General features: G+C 44.4%; 1 protein-coding gene across 1 annotated transcript in view; it reads left to right on the top strand.

The window, feature by feature from the left end:
• Positions 1 to 26,226, top strand: part of LOC115310795 (putative acyl-CoA synthetase YngI) — a 110,346-nt gene that overhangs the window by 70,988 nt on the left and 13,132 nt on the right. The window contains exons 11-13 of the mRNA XM_040220269.3: positions 11,783 to 11,859; positions 11,957 to 12,064; positions 16,694 to 16,839. Coding sequence (XP_040076203.1) covers positions 11,783 to 11,859; positions 11,957 to 12,064; positions 16,694 to 16,839 — 331 coding nt within the window. The remainder of the gene's footprint in view (positions 1 to 11,782; positions 11,860 to 11,956; positions 12,065 to 16,693; positions 16,840 to 26,226) is intronic.

Raw genomic sequence — 26,226 nt, 5'->3', positions numbered from 1 at the left:
CGGGCATAACAACTTAGATTTATATATGTGGGTAGTAGCAGCGAGGCAGTTCTAAAAATAGCGGTTCAAAATAGTTTTGAGGGAACTGAGAGGGATATATTGGAAGCAGGCGTGTAGAATAAACCGGCCTTCGAAATGTAGAGATCGTTTACTAAGAGCATCAATAAGGAGCCAATGTTTGACAATTCTTGGGAAAGCTCTTTCTTGCTCGAGGAGAGGACGGGAATGTTACGGACTTAGTCATATAGAGCTAGATATCAGGAAGTAGATACGGCGCGTGTAGCTTGTGGAGAGGACGAGCAGACGGCTGAGCACTTCATACTTTACAGCAAGGAGCTTCGGGCCGAAGTCGCTGAGGGGAGGACTAATTTACCAAAAGCTCTGGGATATTGAATAGTGAGGGAAACAGAGAAATGGGATAGGTGGAGATAACCAAGAAGAAATAATCTGACTGCTGGCCTAGGTCAAGGCAGCAATGAATATTTTTATATTTCACTTCCGGTTACCCGTAGGACGGAAGGAGTGGGCACCCGGTTGGAGAGGGGCGCCAACCCCTCTCCAACTTGTGCCTACTCCTTCCGCTTTACGGATTGTATGGATTGTAATAGCTTTTAAGAATAAATCTCTAGATATATAATTTTATGTTAAATAAATGTTAAAAAAAAATGGTTAGGTGGTGCAATCCGCCTCTCAATTTAAAAGATTCGCCTGCATCCCTGCATTCATCCATCCGGCAGGCGCTCCTATGTTTGTATTTGTTTTGACCACGACTGAAAAGTGTGGTGGAGCGGGAATGCTCCCTGAGGCTTTTCCCGAGGGCTCGTCTAATGAATGTCTAATCTCAATTTGATTCAAAATAGTACAGAAGACGATTGGTCGTGTTTCAAAAATTTTTGAAACATAAACGTATAACGGCAAAATTATCCACTACGACAAAACTGAAAACCGTGTTTGCATCATGTTTTTCGTTTTCGAGTTTTTGAGTTATAAATGACCAGAGGCGAATTTTGGAATTTGGGCGTAAGTCACGGGACGAGTATTTAATACCATCTATAGGCTCTAACGCCTTCGAAAAAAAAACGGTTTTACATAGATTTATAAAATACATTTAAAGTACAACATGCTGATTGTTGTTTTTATTTATTTCTAATCAAAATTAAGAACTCAGCATTTTTGGCGATAAGTAACCAGGTCTTGGTACTAGTAAATGTTGTAACATTAAACATTATTTCCTATATTATATATCAAACGAAAACTCAAAGAAATGCCTATTCATCAAGCACAGTATCATTATGCTCAAATAATGTTATATTGTCGAAAAACGATTTGGATAGAAGAGGAAACTCTGAGTCTAAAAGTAAAAGTTTTGACATAAATTTTGGAGAGACACATTTAATGGGGCCATGCAAACATGCTTGGACTCGGTCAACTAATTGTGGCAGTTGTACGCTGTCACGCCTGGAATAAAGAACTGAATAAATGCTTGCAAACATCAGTCCTCCAGAAAAAGAAAGGTAAAACACTTCACGTTTCAGAAGCTTCCAACCGCTCTCAACTCTCTCGCCGTCTTCTGAGGCGCGTGCGCAGTGAAGCGCAATGGAGACACGTACAATCCAATTGGGTTCTCTTTCAGAGCCTCCAGCGCGCTCGGCGTCTACTTACGTTTTACATGGACACCTTGAGGGTTGGTCTGAGTGAAGTCAAGATTGCGAGGGGGGAAAGAGTGAGCGAAGAACTTGCCTGTCCCTAAGGAAGTTCACACTGAAATAGTGGCAACGGGGTCGTGTTCAAGGGAGGAATAGTTTTTTTTTCACCTCGTGCAGTTTATTTATTTATTTATTTATTTATTTATTATACCCTCAGGGCCGAAGCATTACAGAGGGGGTGGGCAACGGAAGTACAAAAACGCTGAATATGGTTAGTCCGGCACAGATCATGAATAGTAACTTGTTAGTGCTCTTTAAAGAGAACAAAATCGCCAATAATTGCAATGGATGAGGGAAGGCCGTTCCATTCACGAGATGTTTTTGGGATGAAAGATTTGAAAAAAGAATTTGATATGGAAGTGGGTATACTAACTTAGCAGCAGTGATTGAGGCGAGATGATACGTAGATGGGGTCACTGATTAGTTACTCTTTCAAGAGTGAATTGGCATAGAAAATTTTATGAAATAAACAGAGACGGGAGATAGTGCGACGAGTGGAAAGAAGGGGCAGAGAGAGACTAGCTTTCATGGATGTGACGCTTGATGTACGATGGTAGTTTGATAATATAAAACGTGCTGACCGGTTTTGGATGGCTTCAAGAGCTGATCTTCAAGTGGCACCACTCAGACAAAATATAATACAACTTTGTCTATGATGTGGAGTTTCTGACGCTTTTATTCATTGTGAAACATCAATATTTACAAAATATAGCATTAGATTGAGTATATAATTTTTGTCTTTGCTTTAAGACAACGGAACCGCGATATTTCACAATAATGAGGCAGTTTCTCCATCCATTTTGGTAAGATAAACAATGTAAAAATTAAAAACTGCAAATTCGTGCGAGGGTGAAATTGTGTAACGTCCGTTTACGTATTTTTTTTCTTGTAAAACGAGCCGTCGGTATAGTCTAAAACATTCACTGAAAATCGAATCTGGTATATAGATTGAAAACATAAATTCATGAGTTTAAAAACTAAGAAATGTTTGAAGTTCTGATGCGTAGATGGGATGTTATGTGTAATATATTAAGGTTGGCCTACAAATGGCCAATTTATTACCTTAACAAAATTGAAATCACCAATAGATGCATTCCTTTCAAAGGTTTATAAGAAATAAAAGATTGATTGATTGAAACCAAACTCATTCTATGTGCCGACAGCCCTAGCATAACAATGATGCCTTTTTTTAACTCTCACTTCTCCAGGCAAAATAGGCCTTGCAAGAACGTAGGCTGGTCTATACCTACTGGCACACGTTTTTTTGTTGGTTTTTTTTTTTAGAAAAAGGAAAGCGTGCACAGGACCTGGGTACATACAATTTCATCAAATATCTGGTAACTCAAGTTCACAGAGGGTTTAATGTCACAGGAAAGCTTCGTTTGCGCGGGGTACGTACAACATTACTCCCAATACTTAGGTATTTGTTTAGCATACAATTGGAGAACCCCGTTAATGATCTGAGCTTTCTTCCTTAAGCGGCAATGAGCCATACGTGCTGTGACGTCATGCTAGGGGCGTCAGGTGTGTGTCGCGGCGTGTGGAGACCACTCAAGCATCAAGCCTTGTGGAAAAGCCGCAGATGGACGGAACTAAAAAAAAAAGTGAACGTGCTGATGACTTAGTTCAGATAGTCGCCCCTGAAGACTAAAAAACACCTTTTTTACGGAAAGTAATGCAGAGCATGGGCCCACAGCTGCGACGTAAGAGAGCAGCAGAAATCTTTTATGCATGTCAATAATATTCGGTACATGTCTTGTGAAAGAAAACTGGAAATAAAAAATATTCCCCTTCATTTTATGTAAAAATATTTGTTAAGACTTAACAGCCAACCTTTAAACCATTTTAAAGTCGTTGTGTGGTCACAAAACAGTTCTCCGGAACCTGCGTTATTTGTTATTTATGTCATTCCTTGCAACGTGCTCTTCAAAAATTACGCCACCGCTAAGTTACCCAAATATTGATCCATTGCCGGCTACTCAAAGGTAAAATTGTTCCTGCAGTAGCTGGAATAACTTCGCCATGCTAAGTTACGATCTGGAATCACAACGACACCATGTAGTTTGAACGGCAGGTCCTAAAATAACACGAAAATGGCCAAAACAACCAATGCGAGCATTTTTTAGGGAACAAAAGTGAGGATGGTTAAGCAAGCCAGGCTTCTCGTTAGTCTTAGCTTACGTGAAGAAGCGGCAGTTGAAAAAGAGCGAAGTTTCGCGCAAGGCCTTTCGGCCCTTGAGTAATAGCTGTCCCTAATGCCACAGTATTCCGAATAAGACTTTCAGTTAGTGATATCTATAAACTCTTAACTTTTTTTACTCAATTAAGACGTGTTTTTCCTGCCAAATCTTTTATTTTTTAACTAAACAAGATGAACGTATATATTGAAACCATCATACATTATACATAATATGCTTAGTCATTTGTTAAATTGAAGCCAGCCAGCGCTTCGAGTAAGTGCCAAGAAATAGTTAACGACGAGAAACAAATGGCTCATGAACTATCTTTTGATCTTAAAATATAACTTCATATACATAGTCTTTACGTATCAGCGAATTCATAAATTCGAACTATATATTACATCTGTTTTATTGGATGTTTTCTTTCCGCGGCTTCTTCGTGCAAATAACACGAAAATACTTGAATAAGGTCTTGAAAAAATAATGATGTCGAATTTTTAACTTTTTTTTTTACATTATTTTTGTATTCAAGAGCATTTTCGTCCAAGATAACATCTTTGTCTCTAACAATCTTGTACTTGCAAATAGGTGCATGATCACGCTTTAATTCTACATATCTTTCATAAAATTGAACCTTACAAAATGTATCATTGACACCTAGTAAATTTTCGTCAAAGAGGCAAGGTTCTGGTTTTTTTCGTAAACATAAATACATCTTTTTATCCATTTGCGTTAAATGTTGTTTAAAAAGTCGTGCGAAAAGGATCTTCGTAATGCGCACGCTATCTGAGTCTGACGAATCTCCATAATACTCGACCTGTGACGATCGCATAAACACCAAAATGCGTCTTTCATAATTCAAAGTGAAAGAAAAGCTGCAAATAAAAATAGGACATAAAGTGCGGTTTCTGTTTTCGTCCAATATATTAATTTTCCCAGCATAGCCTTTTTATGAAAAGTCTATAAAACTTAACTTTGTTCCTGCACTCTTTTCTATAAAATCGCCCCTGAAAGAACTGTTTCAGTCTAGTTCATTTAATTTCATTTCTTGTACCCTCAGGGCCCGAAGGCATTACAGAGGGGGAGAGCAACAAGAAGGTTAATGCAAATAACATAATACATATTTAGACACACTCAGTAATAAAGTAATTAGTTATTGTACTTTTAAAGAGCTCAGAGTCCGTGATAATGGTGATCGACCGGGGAAGGTGGTTCCACTCGTGGGATGTACGGGGAACGAAAGATGAATAAAAAGTGGTTGTGATAGAGTTAGGAATGCCTACCTTATGTTGATGATCAAGACGGGAGGAAACATAGACAGGCCGAGCAATTATTTTGTCGCGCAGGAAAGAATTATGGTGGTACATTTTATGGAATAGGGAAAGACGAGAAATTTTACGACGTAGGGATAAAGGTGGTAATGAGAAAGTTGTTTTCATAGAGGTGACGCTAGCGGTGCGGTGATAGTTTGTGAGGATGAAACGAGCGGATCTGTTCTGAACGGCTTCCAATGTAGATACGAGAGTGGCTAGTCCGGGATCCCAGACAGAAGCTGCATATTCTAACTTGGGACGAATTAAAACTTTGTAAAGAGTTAATTTCAGTGAGACAGGGGCTAATGAAAAATTTCGTTTGATGTAACCTAACATGTGGTTAGCGTTAGCTGAAATATGCTGAATATGTGTTTTCCATGAAAGGTTAGAAGCTATATGTACGCCTAAATATTTTTACGAAGATACCGGTTCTAGATGAGCATTATTAAGGAAATAGTTAGGACAGTCCTGAGACTGGCGAGACACACGCATGATCTTGCATTTGTTAGTGTTAAGCTTCATAGACCACGAGTCAGACCAACGGTAAATAGCATTAATGTCTGATTGGAGTATACAGGTGTCATTATGATTGAGAATCTCACGGTAAAGTACACAGTCGTCAGCGAACAGAGACGCGGACGAAGAGACACTAGTGGGTAGGTCGTTAATATAAATTAAGAATAGCAACGGCCCTAAGACTGTCCCTTGCGGAACCCATGACGCAACTTTGACAAAAGAGGAGTTATTGTTATTCACAGTGACAAATTGAGACCGTTGAGTTAAAAAAGACTGTATCCATGCGAGAACGTTATTGTCTATGTTAAGTTTGGAAAGTTTTAGAAGCAGAAGATTGTGAGAAACTTTGTCAAATGCTTTAGCGAAATCCAGGAAAATGCAGTCCGCCTGGGATCCTCGGTCCAGAATGTGATGTAGGTCATTCGTGAAAGATAGTAGTTGGGTCTCACATGAAAATGCTTTTCGAAAACCGTGCTGGGCATTGTTGAAGAAGTTGTTGGATTCTAAGAAGCTGACGAGGTGAGAAAAAATGATATGTTCAAGAAGTTTGCAAGGAATTGTGGTTATTGAGATCGGACGATAATTAAGAGGGGAATGTTTATCTCCAGCCTTGTGAATGGGTACCACCTTCCCTACCTTCCAGTCTGATGGGAGAACAGCGTCTTGTACAGATTGTTCAAATAATTTTGTTAAAATAATTGAGGAGTATTGTTTAGTGTTTTGTAAAAACTTGGAATTAATGCCGTCCACTCCTGCTGAAGATGACAGTTTGAGTTTATCTATGATACGACCGACACCAACGTAATCAAGAAAAAGAGGATCCATGGGCAAGTAATCGGCACTCTCTAGCCAAGGGAAATCATGCATGTTATCAGTAGAGAATGAATTTGCAAAAGTACTGTTTAATGAATTTAAACACTCATCGCTGGCTATACAATCACCATTTGCGGTTTTTAGTGTGATAGATGACTGCGTATTTTTGTTTATTGTGTTCCAGAATTGTCTAGGATTGTTGATCAACATTGCGGGTAGGCTATGAGTCATGAACTCTAGTTTGGCATTTTCAATTGCTTTTTTGTACACTTCAGCAGCAATACGATAACGCAACCAACGGTGCTCGCACGTGGAAAATTTTGCGGCGCGAAATAGACGCTTTTTTTGTTTGATAAGCGTTTTAAGGCTCTGGTGAACCAGGGTGACTGAGAGTTTTCGATAACTCTCCTTAAGGGAATGTACTGATTTGTTAGTTTATTAACTTCGGTTTTGAAAAAGTTCCAGTTTTCTTCTACTGAGCGAGTTGAGAAGAGTGATAAATATTCATCGAGGAAAGTTGCAAGGTCAAGATTAATTTGATCAAAGTTAGCTTTGCCGTAATCTCGAATTTGCTTTACATTAGTTGATGGTTTTGGTACTGCTGCTTTTACATTAAAATGCAATATGGAATGATCACTAAGCCCTGGAAGATAGGAGATGGGTGAAACGAGTTCAGGATGAGTAGCGAGAACAAGGTCTAATACGTTCGCCGTCAATGGGGTCACTCTGGTTGGTTGAGTAGCTAATAGCGTGAAACAAAAATCTAAACAGAGGCTAACAAGATTATTGCATTCAGATGAGGCAGATGAGGGTGTGCCTGTTGGTGGGTTATTACCTGTCCACACAATATCAGGATAATTAAAATCTCCCAACAGAAAAATTGGCGAACTGGGAAAGCGAATGACGACCAGATTTATGGAGTCCTGCAAAGCTGTGATGAAAGATGATGAGCACGAGGGCGGCGTATAGCAAACTCCCATGATCCACTTGATGTGATTAGTACCAAGACATACCCAAACGGTTTCTAAATCACTAGCTATGTTTAACCAAAAACAATCAATATGACTTGCAATGGCAACTAAAACGCCCCCCGCACCTATCTTGCCGATCGTTCCTGTAAATATTGTACCTTTTGGGTCCATAAAAATGTTCGCAATCACGCACCCTCCCAGTGAGCCAAGTTTCCGTTAAAACAACAACATCAGCAGCTGTTGAATCCACAATATAACACAAGTCGTCTCGTTTTTTAATGAGGCTTCTAATATTTGTAAAAAGTACCGATAGATAAGAGATAGGTGAAAGAGACACTCTACCCCTTGTGGCCTGTTATTGCGATGTTGATGGCTGAGATGAGTCATTAGCAGGCAGGGAATTCTGTGTGACAGTAACAACCGGCGTAGTAGAGGGACCAACCTCGTGCACATTTTCGGTGGTGAGATCAAAAGCATAGCATTTATTGTTAATGTGAATTCTGTTATGTCGAAGCTTAAAAGTGCCGCCTTTTTCTTTCGCGAAATCGATTAGTTTTTTTCGCGCGATACGTGTCCCAATTGAGTAGTCTTTGCTTACTGTTATGCGTTTTGCTTTCAGAGGGGCCCTTGAGAGAAGAACGTTGTCTTTCAATTTGTAGGACGCGAATTTTACGATGACTGGGCGGCATTTGTTCTGACAAAACGTGCCGATTCTAGGGGCACGAACAATAGCTTCGTCCGATACTTGTAGATTAAGCGACTGTCGAAATATGTTCAGAATTGTTTGTTCTGTCTGCGCCCATGTTTCTGATATTGTGTCGGCCATCCCGAAAAAAACCAAATTATCACGGCGTGAATGATCTTCAGCATCATCTAGGCGTGTTCTTAGGACTATGTTCTCTTTCTGCACTTCTTCCGCCAAGCTTCGCGCTATGGTTACTTCAATCTGAAGATTAGGGACTGCAGCAGTTTTATTTTCAACCCCGTTCAGTTTCGTTTTTATTTCCGTTATAGCCCCCTTGATAGATTCTTGACTTTGTTTAACTTCGTTAAGTGTAGCAATTATACCCGATTGAGCCTGATCCATCCTAAGGGAGCGCTCGTTAACGGCTGTCAGCATTGAGTGCATCTCGTTAAACAGTTTAAGTTGGGCCTCGTTCATCGGTCCGGGATTAGATTCCACGTCTCCGGAAGTTTTTAGTAGAAGGTACACCACATCAACTGAGTCACAAACAGTTTTTTGAAGCACTTGTGAGCACGGAAAGAGCAATAACCATATATCGCTAGTTTTTTTAGCGTATAACGAGGGAGGTGGACCAACCTGTACGAGCAAGATGGCAAAATGAGTGGCCCGCATGGTTCGGCTGATATCGTGCTCACTCAAGGGCTGAAGACGTTCCAAGCTGCTTATATGGGCATTTGTAGGCGGCGTAGATGACAGTGTCGCTGACGATGCTCGCTTGATGTCGAGGGAACAAGGAGAGATTGCTTGCAGATTATCCCACGGATAGGTGGCAGCCTGCCGATGTCGAGGCGATCCAGCACGATGATCCGAGGAACCGCTCATGAGAACGGCGGCGTCACGGCTGGGCAGAGACTCAGGCACCGGAAACTGGAGGGCCGAAATCTGTACGAGCAAGATGACAAAATGAGTGGTCAGCATGGTTCGGCTGAACCCGTGCTCACTCAAGGGCTGAAGACGTTCCAAGCTGCTTAGATGAGCGTTTGTAGGCGGCGTAGATGACAGTGTCGCTGACGATGCTCGGTTGATGTCGAGGGAACAAGCAGAGATTGCTTGCAGATTATCCCACAGATTGGTGGCAGCCTGCTGATGTCGAGGCGATCCAGCACGATGATCCGAGGAACCGCTCATGAGAACGGCGGCGTCACGGCTGGGCAGAGACTCAAGCACCGGAAACTGGAGGGCCGAAATCTGTACGAGCAAGGGGACAAAATGAGTGGTCCGCATGGTTCGGCTGAACCCGTGCTTACTCAAGGGCTGAAGACGTTCCAAGCTGCTTAGATGAGCGTTTGTAGGCGGCGTAGATGACAGTGTCGCTGACGATGCTCGGTTGATGTTGAGGGAACAAGCAGAGATTGCTTGCAGATTATCCCACAGATAGGTGGCAGCCTGCTGATGTCGAGGCGATCCAGCACGATGATCCGAGGAACCGTTCATGAGAACGGCGGCGTCACGGCTGGGCAGAGACTCAGGTACCGGAAACTGGAGGGCCGAAATCTGTACGAGCAAGATGACAAAATGAGTGGTCCGCATGGTTCGGCTGAACCCGTGCTCACTCAAGGGCTGAAGACGTTCCAAGCTGCTTAGATGAGCGTTTGTAGGTGGCGTAGATGACAGTGTCGCTGACGATGCTCGGTTGATGTCGAGGGAACAAGCAGAGATTGCTTGCAGATTATCCCACAGATTGGTGGCAGCCTGCCGATGTCGAGGCGATCCAGCACGATGATCCGAGGAACCGCTCATGAGAACGGCGGCGTCACGGCTGGGCAGAGACTCAGGCACCGGAAACTGGAGGGCCGAAATCTGTACGAGCAAGATGACAAAATGAGTGGTCCGCATGGTTCGGCTGAACCCGTGCTTACTCAAGGGCTGAAGACGTTCCAAGCTGCTTATATGGGCATTTGTAGGCGGCGTAGATGACAGTGTCGCTGACGATGCTCGCTTGATGTCGAGGGAACAAGGAGAGATTGCTTGCAGATTATCCCACGGATAGGTGGCAGCCTGCTGATGTCGAGGCGATCCAGCACGATGATCCGAGGAACCGCTCATGAGAACGGCGGCGTCACGGCTGGGCAGAGACTCAGGCACCGGAAACTGGAGGGCCGAAATCTGTACGAGCAAGATGACAAAATGAGTGGTCCGCATGGTTCGGCTGAACCCGTGCTCACTCAAGGGCTGAAGACGTTCCAAGCTGCTTAGATGAGCGTTTGTAGGCGGCGTAGATGACAGTGTCGCTGACGATGCTCGGTTGATGTCGAGGGAACAAGCAGAGATTGCTTGCAGATTATCCCACAGATTGGTGGCAGCCTGCTGATGTCGAGGCGACCCAGCACGATGATCCGAGGAACCGCTCATGAGAACGGCGGCGTCACGGCTGGGCAGAGACTCAAGCACCGGAAACTGGAGGGCCGAAATCTGTACGAGCAAGGTGACAAAATGAGTGGTCCGCATGGTTCGGCTGAACCCGTGCTTACTCAAGGGCTGAAGACGTTCCAAGCTGCTTAGATGAGCGTTTGTAGGCGGCGTAGATGACAGTGTCGCTGACGATGCTCGGTTGATGTCGAGGGAACAAGCAGAGATTGCTTGCAGATTATCCCACAGATAGGTGGCAGCCTGCTGATGTCGAGGCGATCCAGCACGATGATCCGAGGAACCGTTCATGAGAACGGCGGCATCACGGCTGGGCAGAGACTCAGGCACCGGAAACTGGAGGGCCGAAATCTGTACGAGCAAGATGACAAAATGAGTGGTCCGCATGGTTCGGCTGATCCCGTGTTCACTCAAGGGCTGAAGACGTTCCAAGCTGCTTATATGGGCGTTTGTAGGCGGCGTAGATGACAGTGTCGCTGACGATGCTCGGTTGATGTCGAGGGAACAAGGAGAGATTGCTTGCAGATTATCCCACAGATAGGTGGCAGCCTGCCGATGTCGAGGCGATCCTGCCGATGTCGAGGCGATCCAGCACGATGGTCCGAGGAACCGCTCATGAGAACGGCGGCGTCACGGCTGGGCAGGGACTCAGGCACCGGAAACTGGAGGGCCGAAATCTGTACGAGCAAGATGGCAAAATGAGTGGTCCGCATGGTTCGGCTGATCCCGTGCTCACTGCACGGGATCAGCCCATGTTCAACACACAAAATGCCCATGTTCAACACAAGTTGAACATGGGCATTTTCTGTATAACATACGATAAATTAGCGTGCTGCCGAACGCTGTCACAGCATTGAGGTAATAGGTAGCGCATGCATAACGACGGCAGCACCGCCGGTTTTCGTCACACGGTTCCCTTTCTAGCGTTTGATAGCAATCTGGGATTGGCGTGAACATTCTAATGAGACTGCGATGCATATTTCACCGCCACTCTGCTGTACTCCACACATAAAGTGTTTACGTATGGTGACGGCTTCGCTGGAGTTGCCGTATCCTCATTCGGTCTTTGTCTAAACTTTACCTCTATCCAAACCTGCCCTTGTCTCACCTGTAATTACCTGTATTCACTTATGTCTTAAATACTTTTTGTCGTTTCTTATTTATTTCGCAGCGGTTATGGCTGGGTCCGTGTGTAAACCTGCCATTGTGGAAAAGATAAGAACACGGATGAACGCAAAAGGTTTATACGTATGTAAACACCTTTTTCAACCGTCTCTTCACTAGGACATGCTTTACAGTTTTATTGGATTGCTACCTGATGCCTCGCAATGATGCGACCTTTTAGATCGTGTTCGGTGCCACCGAAACTAGTCCAGTCTTCAGCAGCACGAATCCTGATGAGCCAATGGATCTCTGGATTCGGACCGTTGGGACACCGCTAGACCATGTTGAGGTTGGTAAACAGGGGTCGCTGCCCACTTTTGACAAGGGACACCCCAGGAATAGTCAGTGCCATCCATATTTACTCGAATGTTTTGCTGGAGTTATCCACATTTCCATAAATTGTCGCGCGGTAGCATGCCTAAAAGAGGAGTTACTTTAGGTACTAAATTTCGGAAAGGCGTAGAAAAACCACGGTTTCACTTGAAGTTTTTTTGCACATGTGTCTCAGGCGTTATGAGCAACAGCACAAGTGTGTAGTGACTCTGCATGTAGCGAAATATTTTTTTTTGCAACCATGGTAATTTGATAACCAAGTGATGAAGTTTCTGCTTCACCAAGCTGATCATAAGGAAAGCGATGAAACTTTTACCGGAGAGATTTGTAACCACCACTTTTTGATTCGATTTTTGTGAGCTGTAATTGTGCACATGCCCATATAATGACATTTTCGCTCATAAACATGATTTCACAGTTTTCATGTAGCTGGCGTTTTTCGACATCGTACTAAGCATATTTATCTTCTTTGATTATGTTTCCCGGTAAAATAGCGAACCTTCTGATTCCTAATTTTGAAAATATAGGCATGGTGATTTTGTCATTTCGAAAGCTTTCTTTTCGTTAATCTAACTGTGATCTTTACAAGTTCCCTTTTGAACGGCTGATAATTCTATTCCACAAGGCATGTCCCTGCCTTCATGACTCGCATAATATATTTATGTTTTATTCTAAGTTGTGTGTGTTTTAGTTTACAGGCAGAGATATACATGAATGAATAAAAACAAAAAAGAGGTAAGGTAAACAAAATACAGTCATAGCTTGACGTAGTCTGCTTCTAAGCGAGACTCACACATAAGCAATAGACAAATTGCGTACTTTTCCGAGAAGCTATTCAAAGAGCGTATCTTGTTTACGTAATAGGATTACCTGTATCCCGATGGGGTACTGCTTTGTCGGAGCTAAGCGTGTGTGCCTGTTTGCATCTGTGTATATGAGTGTTTTTTTTTTTTGTTTGTCACTGTGTTACGGTGCCTGGAAACTTTGACGTGCATATTTTGCATCCTATTCCGCGACGAAGTGCTCAAAAACGCGTCTTTGACGGATTATAACGGGATGAGACGCATGCCCTCCAGATGGAAACATCAAGAACGCGTAAGAAACGAGCGATGAGGAAAAAAAAAAAGCTCTTGCCATTATTGGGTGAGGTCGGGGGGAAACAAAAGAAGGGGGTACATCTGGTGAGTGAACGGGCACACTAGGTGCGTCAAGAACAGACGAACTTGTACCCCGTTTGCTTCCCGTGCCTCGAAAGTGGTTTCGAAAGGGTAAGCAATCGCATTACGGGAACCGATGCGTCATAGTCACAGCTATCCTAATTCAGGCGATAATTTGTTTTAACATATTGGCAGCGAAATTTAAGTTCAGCGCTATGATGCATGGTATGTAGCAGTTTGTATTACTTTTTACTGTGTTTCTAGAAGACATGAAACAGTAGTATCGGCAGGTGGGGTTGATGAAGAGCCTAAAATTCCACAATTTAGCGGTGAAAGCGACCTGCTGAATACGTCATGTCATATCAATTTTCCCTCCATATTTAGCTGGAAAAATTAATGGGTGCGTACGTCCATCATTCCAGGCAACGTGACGTTTATACATACACTATATTAAAAGGGGAAACTTACTCGGTGCGTAGGTCACATGATATCGATTTCCCGCCAAATGTAGCCGAGAAAGCGATTGGTGTAAAGGTGACGTAACGTCTTATCACGTGGTAAAGGTTCTAGCCGGTTTAGTGAGAAAATTATTTGGTGTTTATATCACTCGACTAGGGGTCACGTGGCCTTACTGTTTTTATCGAAGTCTGCGGGAAAACTGTACAAGTGCATACGTCACTTAGAGTCAAGTCACGCGACATTAATTTTACCTTCAAGTTTAGACGGGAAATTGAATTGGTGTGTTAGAATTGTGAAGTTAGGTCACGTGACGCGAATTATTCTTCTAAATTTATTGTGGAATCTGAAATTGTGTACAGGGCTCATGACAGGTCACAGAACATCAATTTTCCTGCTGAATGTAGCTGGAAATTAAGCGACGGAGGAACGGGTTGACGCATATAACTTGGGACTTTTGGGTTGGTGTGGGCTGAAAGCTGCATTGCATATATTGCGGTGAACGTTGTAAGATCCGTTAAGTATGACTCGCATATGTGATTGGATGTACTCTTCCCGTGAATTGTTTGCTTTTTGCTTTAAGCTTGCATACTGAAGTTAGCTTGGTGACAGTGAGGTTTCAACATATTCATTTCAGATACAAGGCTTGTTAATTTTTCTCACGAGGCACGTTATTTCTAACGAAATACGAGTTGTTAACTCCATGGGAATTTTTTGTCGTATTCTTAGGTGTTTGATGAAGTGGCCCGCTTCTAGACAAGCGGTAAATGTGCTCCCGGTTTCATAGCGGTCGACAAAGACACACGATCACTGCGGAATACTTCCACATATGGCACAAAGAGTTGATATCTGGAACAGCTAAAGAAACGTTTGCTTCCATTTGCAATGCCTGTTTTTACGTAGCATCCCCGACAGAATAAAACATATTCAGACAGTGTTTTGACGTACATTATTTTTATCGCATCATCGTCTGCTCTGAAAGCTATGGACTACGCTTTTACATTTTACATTCGTGGCTACGATGCCACAAATTTTGCATTCATGGCTACGATGCCATACGCAGCTGTAGACCAAACATGTAAAGGCTGTTAAAAAAACAACTAACTTAAGTTACTTTTTATCCTCGTTTTTACGTAAATAAACCTATTAAAAAAGGTCCGGCTCCTCGTGGAGAATTACTAATTTCCCAATTTATGAAATATATAAGACATATGTAGTCACATTTTAGATTAGATTTATCTTACAATATCAAGACGTACCTGTTTCAAACGCTAAAAGCATCGCTTCTTCTTCCGAAAATCAAGTCTTGTAAGAACTACTTCGCGTGGCGTATGAACAATGCTCGAAACTTCCTATTTGCTTGAGGTTAAAACGTGTACGGAATCAGCGTTTAACGTAATTTTGAGTCGAGTAAAATGTAAAGAATAGCAATAGTCAAAAACCAAATTACTAACAACCGTAATAATGTGGCGACATACTTACAATTTATATTTATTTTACTTATTATGGCAGCGAAAATAACCTGAGTATTCATTTGGCAACAAAATCCCGTTAGCCTAACAAATTGCTTCATATTAGCGCACAGAGTCAATTCACTCAAAACTCTTGTCTCACAATGAGCCCAATTTTCTCCCGAAGACATATCCTGCTAGCTTAAGATAGCCTTCTAACGAGGCAATAAATTGGATGAAACAATGAACATAAAAACACATTTTGCATGGTTGACTATTTGAATTGGCGTACATTGGAGATGTGCCGTTCTTCATTTGAGGTTTCGCTATGCTTGAGTTCGGGACTCCAGCCACTTTGTTCGCTTGTTTGTGTTAATTTATTATGGAGGAGTTTTGCGGAATTTTTAATGTCTCTCGAATATTTTTCAATATTTAAAAACTTCTGGTTTGTGGAAAGAAAAGGCAACGCAAAGGAATAACAGGGCTCCTCCGCGAAGGTGCAGGCTTGTTCTCTCCGATTTTTCCTCTTTCTTTGCTACTGCCCGAATATTTGTGAGTTTTGATTTGGAACTTCGAACTTTGAAGACAAAGTGCTAAAAAAGAAGTTCCTCCTTATTTGTGTTGTTCACAAAGCAACACAAGAACCTCAAACTCAACTAAAAAAATATATATATATATGACCAGCGTCAGAACGCGAGTTTGATTTTGTCATCTGGTGTGGGTGGTATGCCTGTGTTTAATGTGAGCGAATTCCTACGACAGAAAGGCCTTCATTCAAATAACCCGAGTTTTTGTCTCCATCCGGGATCTAAGCGCCACAGGAACTCCATACTGAGGCGCAAACGCCCAGCTCACGAACACTAAAATCGGTGGCGTTTTAATTCTTCAGGGAAACCTCTTTCCTACTTATTTCCACTTTAGCAGAGCGAGCGCTGGAGAGGATGTCGCCTATTTTCCGATGTTTGCTTTGACAAGGTGCAAATGGGTGAGAGGTGCTTCCCCTGAACTCTCAGCCTGTTACTGACTGTTCTTTCCTGGCTACCTGTTTCCTGCAATTTTGAGCTGCATTTATAGCGCCGTCAAGCTTCTTTCAGCGATTAGTCAGCACCACTTGCGAGCCTCCGGGACACCTTCACTTTCACGTCGCGTTTGGACAGACATTGAGAGAATTTCCGCCAGGTGGCAACAATACGCAGGCAAAGTACCGCTTAGAATGTATAGCTTGTCTGAATAGTCTTTATTTTGTGGCTTCCTCACTCTAGGGACCTTGATGCTCAAGTGTTTTCTGATGAGAAATTTTCTAGTTAGATTTTGAACGAATACTGTGATTTAAGTGGAAGCTACTCTGAAAAAGAGTCTAAAGTAAACTACTACTTACGAAAATAGGATAGTGATTAAAATTAATTAAATTATAAGATACTGCCGTTACTTCTATAGAGTAGTTTATGTACGCAAAACTCCTGCGCAGTAAGTCCTTCAAGATAAAATTCACTAAATAGATGACGCCTTCTATCGATGCAGGTGAAAGTTGTGGACGCCGAAGGCAGGATTGTTCCCGTGAACTCGGAGGGAGAGCTGTGCACCCGAGGTCCCCACGTCTTCAAGGGCTATCTTAACGATGAGGCCATGACAAATGAAGCCATTCGAGACACCTGGTACCACACGGGGTAAGGAAGGCAGCAACGTCAATTTTAGTGTCCGCAGCTGTGACGAACGCTTCCACACTGCAATAGAAGAAAATACACATAGTTAGCATGGTGTAGCTTTTTTATGCTTTCTGCTGAAAAATAATGCGCGAATCAACAGAGCCAGGTAACGTACTGAATATAAGACATATCTTTGTTCTCGAAGAAGATTCGCGAATGCCCTGACGGACGCGGAAAATCTCTGCAACATTTCGGTTTAGCAACATCAATTTTTTATATCTAAGATGTGGCCAAATTAATCAAAAGTAAAGAAACCGTAATAATCCTCAGGGAAATGAACGGTTCAGTAAAGCCACATATATCGTAAGCGATTGTGTATTATGATTGTGGAACTTTACATTTTGCCGCAGTCGACAGGATACCATTATGTAGATTACCCTCACGGCACGAGACAAAGTCCAAGGTGTGCTGATATTCTTGTCTGGCAAGCCGAAAGACGAAGAGGCGTTCCCGCTACTGGGTCGGGTCATTGCTCCAGACTTCAATCAACTCGTTTGTGAAAATTCAGGAATGTATATTAATGCTATCTTCCGGAAGAAGACGTTAAAGATCAACGTAAGGGTCGCAGATTCCGACGCCTCGATTAGGGACCCTATAGAGGCGGGCCGAAATCTTCCATGAGGATATCTTTTAAACCCACCCAAGAAAATATCCTAGTCAGTTCACAATACAATTTACAAGCCAGTACGCAAGGTGACTTCCCAGTCGGTGTTTAAAGCGAGTTATCAAGCGCTCCCCAAGCCGGCTTTACGGCTGGTCCTCAAGGCAAATTTCACGCCGACTTCACTCTTTGAAATCTTCAGAGTGCACCAAAGGAAATCTTCTCAAGCAGTCCCGACAGCGGTTTTCCCACTGGTCCTAAGGCAACTTCCAAGACGGCTCTGCTCTTAAAAGAACTCAGAGCGCAGGTGGTGCCAGCCCCGTAGACCTTAACTACTTGGTCTTCCAGATCCTCCATGCGCAACAACAACTCATAACACACACAAAAAAAAGAAGAAAAAAAAACTTCTTCAGGCTATTGTGGGACTTTCAAGAAACCAGGAATATTCACGCTTTCGAATTGGGAAGCCTGAACTATTTTATGGCAGGTCAACGAACTCTGACGCGTGGCTGTCTTTCTGTGAGTATATCTGCTCGAAAGCGGCTGGCACTCTAATGACGACAGAGTTAAAACACATGCGACGTTTCTCACTTAGATGGCGATAAAGTGGTGTGAACTGTACTTAACTGACCATCTCAATGACTCTTGGGAGAAGGGCAAAAAGGGTTTCCCAACTGTGTTTTTAAAAAATACCGTGGAGAAGTGGGATATGCGATATTCTGCAGATGCCGGATAGGAAACGTCATGTAATACTTCTATGAAAATAATGTTGCTCTAGCTAGCAGACTACTCCCTACCGAATTCATCTGTAGCACCTCTAGTCATTCACAGACTTCCCAATGACCTACAAAAACAGGTCCACGTGAAAGCGCCCAAGACTACTAAATGTCATCTGTATTACTTTTAACATCTGCGCTTAGATGTACGGCCCCGGGTACTACAGAAGCCTGTGGAAGGAACAGGCCAATCCCAGAGATAGGAAAACTTTTGCCAAGTCTCCCCAAAAGCAATCTCCGACAAACTTAGTAAAGTTTGAAGAGGGTGGATCACCTGATGCACATGCACCCGAAAAAAAAAACACAAAAACGCATAGACGAGGGCGTACGGTCCCGCCCAGTGATAACAAAAGGGACTGCCTGCTTCTCACAGTCATCACTTTTGCACATAGATGTAAATGAAATAGTTTTAAAAGCTCTTGTCGACAGCGGCGAGTCTTTGAGAATAGTCAGCCAAGAGGCCGTTGAGTATTAAAAGGCTTTTGAGGATCGTACAATCAATTAGCAAAGCAACGTTGGTAAAAAAGACTATACTAGACATTGATTCAATTCAACATTATATATAAGTGCCAACAAATACATAAAGAAGCTCTAGTGGTTAATGGACTGAAGTATAATTTACCACTTTCTCAGCAGATATGAAGAGAGTGCATATCAACATATATTGGCATGATATCATTAAGGTACCTTATGCGAACAGTGCCGGTGCGGTCGATGATATACTCATCTTCCGCACCGGTAGATGATATACATATCAACTTCCCAGAGGTAGTATATGTTGGCAAATGCCCACCCGCCACTACTTTATTGAAGTACCCTTCGTGCTGGCGAGCGACAATTCAATGGGTTGGCGGAAACCATGCATCATGATATTATAAAGGAACGGTGGCTGAAGAAAGAGTTCCAAGACATGTTGGATGCAGGCATAATTCGACCCCCAGTCTCCTCTTTGGCTTCGCCAATAACCACGGTACCAAAGTAAGACGGATCAGAACGGCTATGGACAGATTATCGCGTGATCAATTATGAAACATAACTTTTCTCCTTCCTGATGCCGAGAATTGACAACATCATCGATGAGACAGGCGGATGTACAGTATTTTTTTAGTATTGACCTGTGCAAAGGAATCTTACAAGTTCCTTAAGTGATGAGTATTAGACATTTACTGCATTCATAAGACCATTTGATGTATATGAGCGCATCAAATGATTCCCCATCGGCTGGTAAATTTCACTATCATGGTTCCAAAAGATGATGAATGGAGTACCTAATCGGTTTGGGGGAAAGTTAAGTAACGTCTATATGGTCACAAATGGCAATTGATGCGGCGACGGAGACTGAATCAAACTAAACGTTCAACGGGGCGAACTTTTGCTCAGAACAATATAGAAAAGACTAGCGTCGCACGCGTCAATGGCGGCGAAAGAGCAAGATCGAACGCTGGGCAAGACCGATCCTGCTCGCCACGCAAAGGTTTTTTTTGTACATTCGTGGGCTTCTTGAACAATCGGGGCAGAAGATTCGGCGTGTCAAACATTCTGACCTCAGAGAAGCAACAGAGTTATCGAATTTATCAGAACGCAACAATTAGGAAAAAAAAGACGCCTCCGCTTCTGGGCATCAAACCACGGCTATTTGCGAGTGAGCCACATGCGGAAACCATGCGGCTACGACTGCGCTGCTTACTTGGCCAGCTGCGCACGGAGCACTACTGCCCCCCCCCCCCTTCCTTAAAAAGTGCATCGGCGCGATGCAGCACGAAACAAAACAAAGCAAATAAAAGAACGGTAAACTTTAGAGACATTTGGTACGCTAAAGTCCGCAGTCCTACCGAGCGTAGAGCCGCTTGAGTCGAAAGACGTGAACCACCTCGGGTCGCGGTCAGCTTTGCGGTGATGTGTGCGTTCCGTAGAGCACCACTTCGTAATTAAGATAGCCGAGGCATCGAAAGACCTCGTATAGTCCAAAGTAGCGCTTCAAATAGCGTCTCGCTCACACCGGGGCGTCATATCGGTATCCACACTCACACCCTTCCTTTGAGTTGGAAGTGAACGTCCGGACGACAAATTTTGTAGCGGCCAGCGTCAACACGTTGCTGGTCTTGAATCCGGACTCGGGCGAGCTGTCGGACTTTTTCTGCACATTGCGCGACCACCTGGGCTTCATCACTTCCGTCGCCATTTGGCTCGTGAAGTAGCATGGCGTTAAAGGTGCTGTGCAACAATATCAGGGCTTTGCTTAAATTATTGTGGAAGTTGATGCCTGACACTTCTGAAGTGAACTACAGAAAACAGATTTTGCCTGGATACCCTAGATTTTGTTTTAAAAATGAAAAAGTTCAGGTTTTTGCCGCCACTCAACTCGTACATCATCTTCCGGGTCACGTGCGCAGTGACGTCGATGGGGTAGGCGCGGGGTTCCGGAAAAGTTCTTTCTTTAGATCCATCAGTGAGCAGCGAGAACTCATCCGCTCGCGACCGCGTGACCACGTGCTGGCGGGCGGCGCGCAAACAATATATGGTGAAAGGAGGAAAGTCTCATCCGGGTCCGGCCATACTCGTCCGGCAATGTCCCCCTCCCCCTTTTACTTCTGGTGGCTGATCGCGGTAGCACAGAGCTGACGGTTTCGTGAACCTAGGATAGATGGCGCCACTAAAACTCCGTATAGTAAAAGTTTTGTCGATGATACCAGGATTTTGACGCATTTATGTATATGTTGGAACGACAAGATTTATAAAAAAGTTACCTTTTATCGAGCAGGTATTCGCAGAACATGCTATCTTTCTACAATATGCCCTATTGACGTCACGCCGCGTGTTTCTCATAGCCGCCGCTTGCGGCTGCAGGTTGGGGAATATTCTAAGTTTTGCCTCGCTATTACGCGGCGGAATCGCAACATTTCGATGAAAGGAGGTGTGATTTCTGTCATTTGTGACAAGGTGAACAATATCAAAAACAGAAGATGCTAATTCTTTCAACGTTAAAATCGTTGTACAGTTCTTTTGAACATCGTGGTCACCTTGCCACCATGCACCAGCTGGACTGGTGTAGCACGAGTGGTCTCTTGAACCGCTGTGTTGAAGGCGAACGTGACATGCGGCAGGACCTCGTCCCTCGCCTTGTGTTCCACGTCGGCGCACATCGACATGACGTCGGCGATGGTCTTGTTTAGGCGTTGCGTTAGCAGATTAGTCTGAGGATGGTAAGCTGTGGTTTGCCGGCTGTTGGTATGACTGAGACGGAGGATCTCTTGCCTCAGCTGTGCCATGTACGATGACCCGCGATTTGTAATCAGAACTTCGGTAGTGCCATGCCGGAGGACGATGGAGTTGACGAAAAACTTGGCGAATTCCACAGCAATCTCTGAAGGAAGCGCTCTTGCTTCGGCGTACCGCGTGAAATGATCTGTGGTGACGATCATACAGGCCGTTTCCCGACGTTGACGGTGGGAAAGGGCCAAGTAAATCCATTCGATTTGCTGAAACGGCGTGGACGAGGGAGCAATCAGATGCAGCAGTCCTGACGGCTTCGTTAGTGGTTTCTTGTGTCGCTGACACTCATTGCATGATCAATTGTAGAGGTGAACAGTCTTCGGTAACCTCGGCCAGTAGCACTTTTCCTAAATCCCAGTGAGCGTCTTGCTGTAGCCAAGGTGCTTAGCCGTCGTGTCGTCATGGCAGGATTGGAAGATTTCTGCCCGAAGACTGTAGGTATTACCAGTAGCCATTCTGGGTTGCTGGGCCCGAAGTTATTTTAAAAGAGAACACCCCGTCGAAGGGCAAAGCTTGACAAGTCTCGGGAGAGAATGCGGGGACGACACTTCCTTGACATTGCAGGTGATCGATTGCGGCACGGAGTATGCAGTCGTCCCGTTGAAGTCCTGCCATGACGGCTACCTTGACTGCGCCGAGAATACCTTCGTCCTCGTCATCGGTTCTGGCCGGTGGTGACTCGACGGGAGCGCTCAACAAAATGTCGGCGTCAGTGTGTTTGCAACCAGATTTTTATGTAATGGTCATATCGAATTATTGCAGTCGGAGACTCCAGTGGACGAGGCATCCAGAGGGATACTTTACGATCGCGAGCCAGAACAGCGAGTGGTGATCTGTGACTACGCGGAATAGAATATCATAAAAGTTCGGGCGAAACTGCGTTATCGCCCAGACAACAGCAAGGCACACTTCTTTTATCATTTAGTAGTTGAACTCCGCCTTAGGCAGCGTCCGACTTGCGTAAGCAATCATTCGCTCTGTACCCTCCTGCCGCTAAACCAGTACCCCGCCAAGTCCCGTATTACTTTTGTCGGTGTGGACTTCCTTTTCTTCGAACTGGTCAAAATGGCCGAAGATCGGTGGTGTCTGGAGTCTCCGCTTGAGCACGCCGAATTCCCGCCGTCGTATTTCTTTCCATTGAAACTTCACTGCGTCCTTTGTTAGATGCGTGACTGACGCAATAAGCTTAGGGAAATCTTGAACGAAGCGCCTATAAATGGCAAAGAGACCCGGAATCTTCTAACGGCCTTCTTGTCCAACGGTGGCGAAAATGCGGATGCAGTGCGCGGCTTCTCGGAGTCTGGGCGAACACCTTCGTTGTTCACGACGTTGTCTAAAAGCTTGAGTTCGTTCATAGGCGAAACCACATTGCGCAGGCTTGAGGGCGAGTCCAGCAATCTTGATTGCTTGTAGTTCAGCTCGAAGGCGTTGCAGGTGCTCGTCGAAATCTCGTCAAAACACAGCGACATCGTCTAGGTAGACAAGGCAGCTGTGCTATTTCAGACCTTCTAACACGGTGTCTGTTCGTGGCACGCTGAAAGATTCCGGGCGCCGTACAAAGTGCAAAATACATTAATTTTAAACTCGTACAATTTGTCGGGCGTGAAGAAGGCTATTTTTTTACGGTCTCCGCTCATCGACTTTTATTTTCCAATACCTATATTCAGGTCCATTGACGAAAAATATTGGGTGTGGCGCAGCCGGTCTAGGGTGTCGTTCACAGGAGGCAGTGGGTAGACGTCCTTTTCCGTCAGGGCGTTTAGTCGACAAAAGTCTACGCAGAACCTTAGAGTCCCATCCTCCTTCTTTACCAGGACGACTGGAGACGCCCATAGACTAATTGAAGGCTGGATGTCGTTATTAAGCATCTCTTGTAGTTGTTCTTGGATTAACTATCTTTATTTTACGAATACTCGGTACGGTGACTGGTGCACAGGGAGCACGTCATCGTCGGTAGCAGTGCGATCCTTGGTTACCGTCGTTTGTTGCACCCTTTAGGAGGTGGCAAATCATTCGGCGAACTCGCCGAGGAGGTCAAGCAGGCGTCGCCGTTTTCTAGCAGGAAGCTTCGTATTGATGTCCAGTTTGGTTGTGACGTTCTCTGTGGCTGCAGTGAAGACAATTTTTCCAAAAGTGCAGAGATGGCGGCTGAGTCCTGAAGTTATTTCATATAGCCCACGGCTGTCCCTTTAATAAGGTGTCGTGGCTCTTGTCGTAAGTTTGTAACGAGTACCATAGTGCGTCCATCCTGCAGCTTTCTTGCGCCCCTTGCGACTCCGAGTTCTCTTCTTAGAATCAACTGGGTGCTGCCCTCGAGCAGAACGTCGACGCCCGAAGCTTCAGTGGTCCTGACAGGTACAAAAACCCTTGACCGCGGCGGCAGGTTTACATGGTGGGCAACGGCAAGGACCATGGATGACGTCGTTTTGTTTCCTCTGGTGATGGGAGCGGTTTTCGTATGGTCAACCTGTAAACTCCTCGGGTGCTGCTAGGCTGACAGAAGCCTCCAATTATATTCCCCGGTGAACTTCCTCTCGGACAAATTAGGCTATTGACAGCGAAGCCGGCTGGTTGGCAGCAGGCAGCAGCTTTCTGAGTTCTTCCGACGGTGTTGCCAACGATATCGCGAATGCCTGGGATGTTCGAGCCAAGGTTGCAGCTATACGGCACAAGGGTACCAAGGACGGGTAGTTGCTGGTAGTCACACGCCCGGGCCTGCAGAGCGCACTCGATGTTTGTCGCGTCGGTGACAAAATCTTCGACTGTTGTCACACGGCTGCGGACAAGGCCTCCGAAGATGTTGTCACTTACGCCCTGCATGACGATTCGCAGCTTCTTCTCTTTTGTAGTCTGAGGGTTGGCGCGGGTGCTCAAGCGCAGAACGCCCTCCACGAAGCCGGTGGTAATTGATGATGAGACGAAAGGAGAAGCAAGCTAGACGTTTGATAGGGCGAACTAGTGCCCAAAACAAAAAAAAAAGAGAAGACTAACATCGCAGGCGTCAATGGCGGTGAAACAGCAGGACCGAACGCTGGGCGAAACTGACGTCGGCTCGCCGCGCGAAGCTCCATTTGCACACGCATGGGCTTCAGCAGCAATCGGCGTAGAAGTTTCGGCGCGTAGAATATTCTGACATCGAACAAGCAACAGTGTTAGCGAATTTATCAAAACACGGCAACTAGAAAAAAAAAAAAAACAACAACTAGAAGGTGCCTCGCTACTTAACATCGAACCTCAGCTCTTTTGCGTGGGAGCCAACTAACCACGATAACCGTTCGGTCACGGGCGCGCTCCCCACTTTGCCGTCTGCGCGTGCGGCAATATCGACGCTATAATTGTATATTCAAAGACCCCCGAAGATCACGGTGACCATGTGACATGCGTGTTTAAGACTTTGGAAGAGGCGCGTGTAAAGAACAGAATACAAAATATAGATTTTTTCGAAGTAAAGGTGGTATTTCTTGGACGGAAAGTTTACGGACAGTTTAAACCAACAAAGCAAGAACCTGTCGCTCAGATTCACCCTCTGCAACAACCGTTTGACATCCCTTCGCTTACTGTGTTGCTTGGTGTAGTCGGACATTTTAAAACTTTCATTCGAAATTTTGCAAAAAAAAAAACAAAACAAAAAAAAAACAGGGTGCTCTACGCAGTTATCTTATCAAGGTGTGCCCTCTGTACCGTCCAACGAGTGTGAAGAGTTATACCTGTGTCTAGAACACGCGATTTAGTTTTCATCCGGTGCCAATTATTCCTCACGTCGATGTTACGTTTGAACTGAACACGAATATATCACAATACGGCACCAGTGTTGTCCTTTACCAACGTAATTCGACGAAGTCCACGCCTGCGCAACTCTCTTTAATGCTGTGACTTGCATACCTTTTTGAAGTTTGAAGTGAATTACAGAACGACGGAAAAGGAAGGCCTTCCTGTAAACATGGCAGTGCAATACTTTTGTTTGTACCTCGATGGCCACAAGTCTAACCTTTTCACAGATCCCCAAGTGTTACCATACCCCATCAGCATGAATGGACCCCCCCTCCCAAAAAAAGACACCAAGTTAAAATAACTAATTCAAAATGTTTTGTTTGAGGCATTTCATCGCCTAGGGTTTGGCCTTACAGACGCAGACGTATTGTCGCGTCTATCTATTTCCAAGATACGGCAAGAGACGCAAGAACTCTTCTACATGCAACTGTGAAAAGGCACTGAAGATTGAATTTTCAGCAATGGAAAGTTTGAAGTCACAGTAATAGCAATTAGTTCATTCCTCAGGCTTGGTTATGATAGGCTCGGTTCAGGCGGCCATGATGATTTCTTTAGGACATATGTAAACTGGCCCATGGACACTTTTGGCGTGGGATGAAAAAATACATCTATCAACCAGCGATTCTATGGAATGCCTTTGGCGGTACACTCTGATATATCATTTGAAGTAGTTTATCTCGATTTCGCTGCACTAAAGAAGAAAGGTGAGCGAGTGGCTAGAACCCAAGCATTCTTGAGAGCCTTCGACGAGTGCACGCGCATTGCCGCCTCAAGAGCATGAAAAAGTGCAAACAGCTTCATTGCCAAGCTAGATCGGGACACGTTTTTAAACAAAGTTATCTTGTCCAACAATGGTCCTGCCTTCCAGAGCAAGGCTCCAACAATGTGCGAGATCAAAATAAATAAGGCTTCGCTTCGCCGCACCCT

This window comes from Ixodes scapularis, unplaced genomic scaffold, assembly GCF_016920785.2.
Source record: "Ixodes scapularis isolate PalLabHiFi unplaced genomic scaffold, ASM1692078v2 PGA_scaffold4__175_contigs__length_147842914, whole genome shotgun sequence".
Classification (NCBI taxonomy): Eukaryota; Metazoa; Arthropoda; class Arachnida; order Ixodida; family Ixodidae; genus Ixodes; species Ixodes scapularis.
This window is presented reverse-complemented; position numbering and strand designations above follow the sequence as displayed.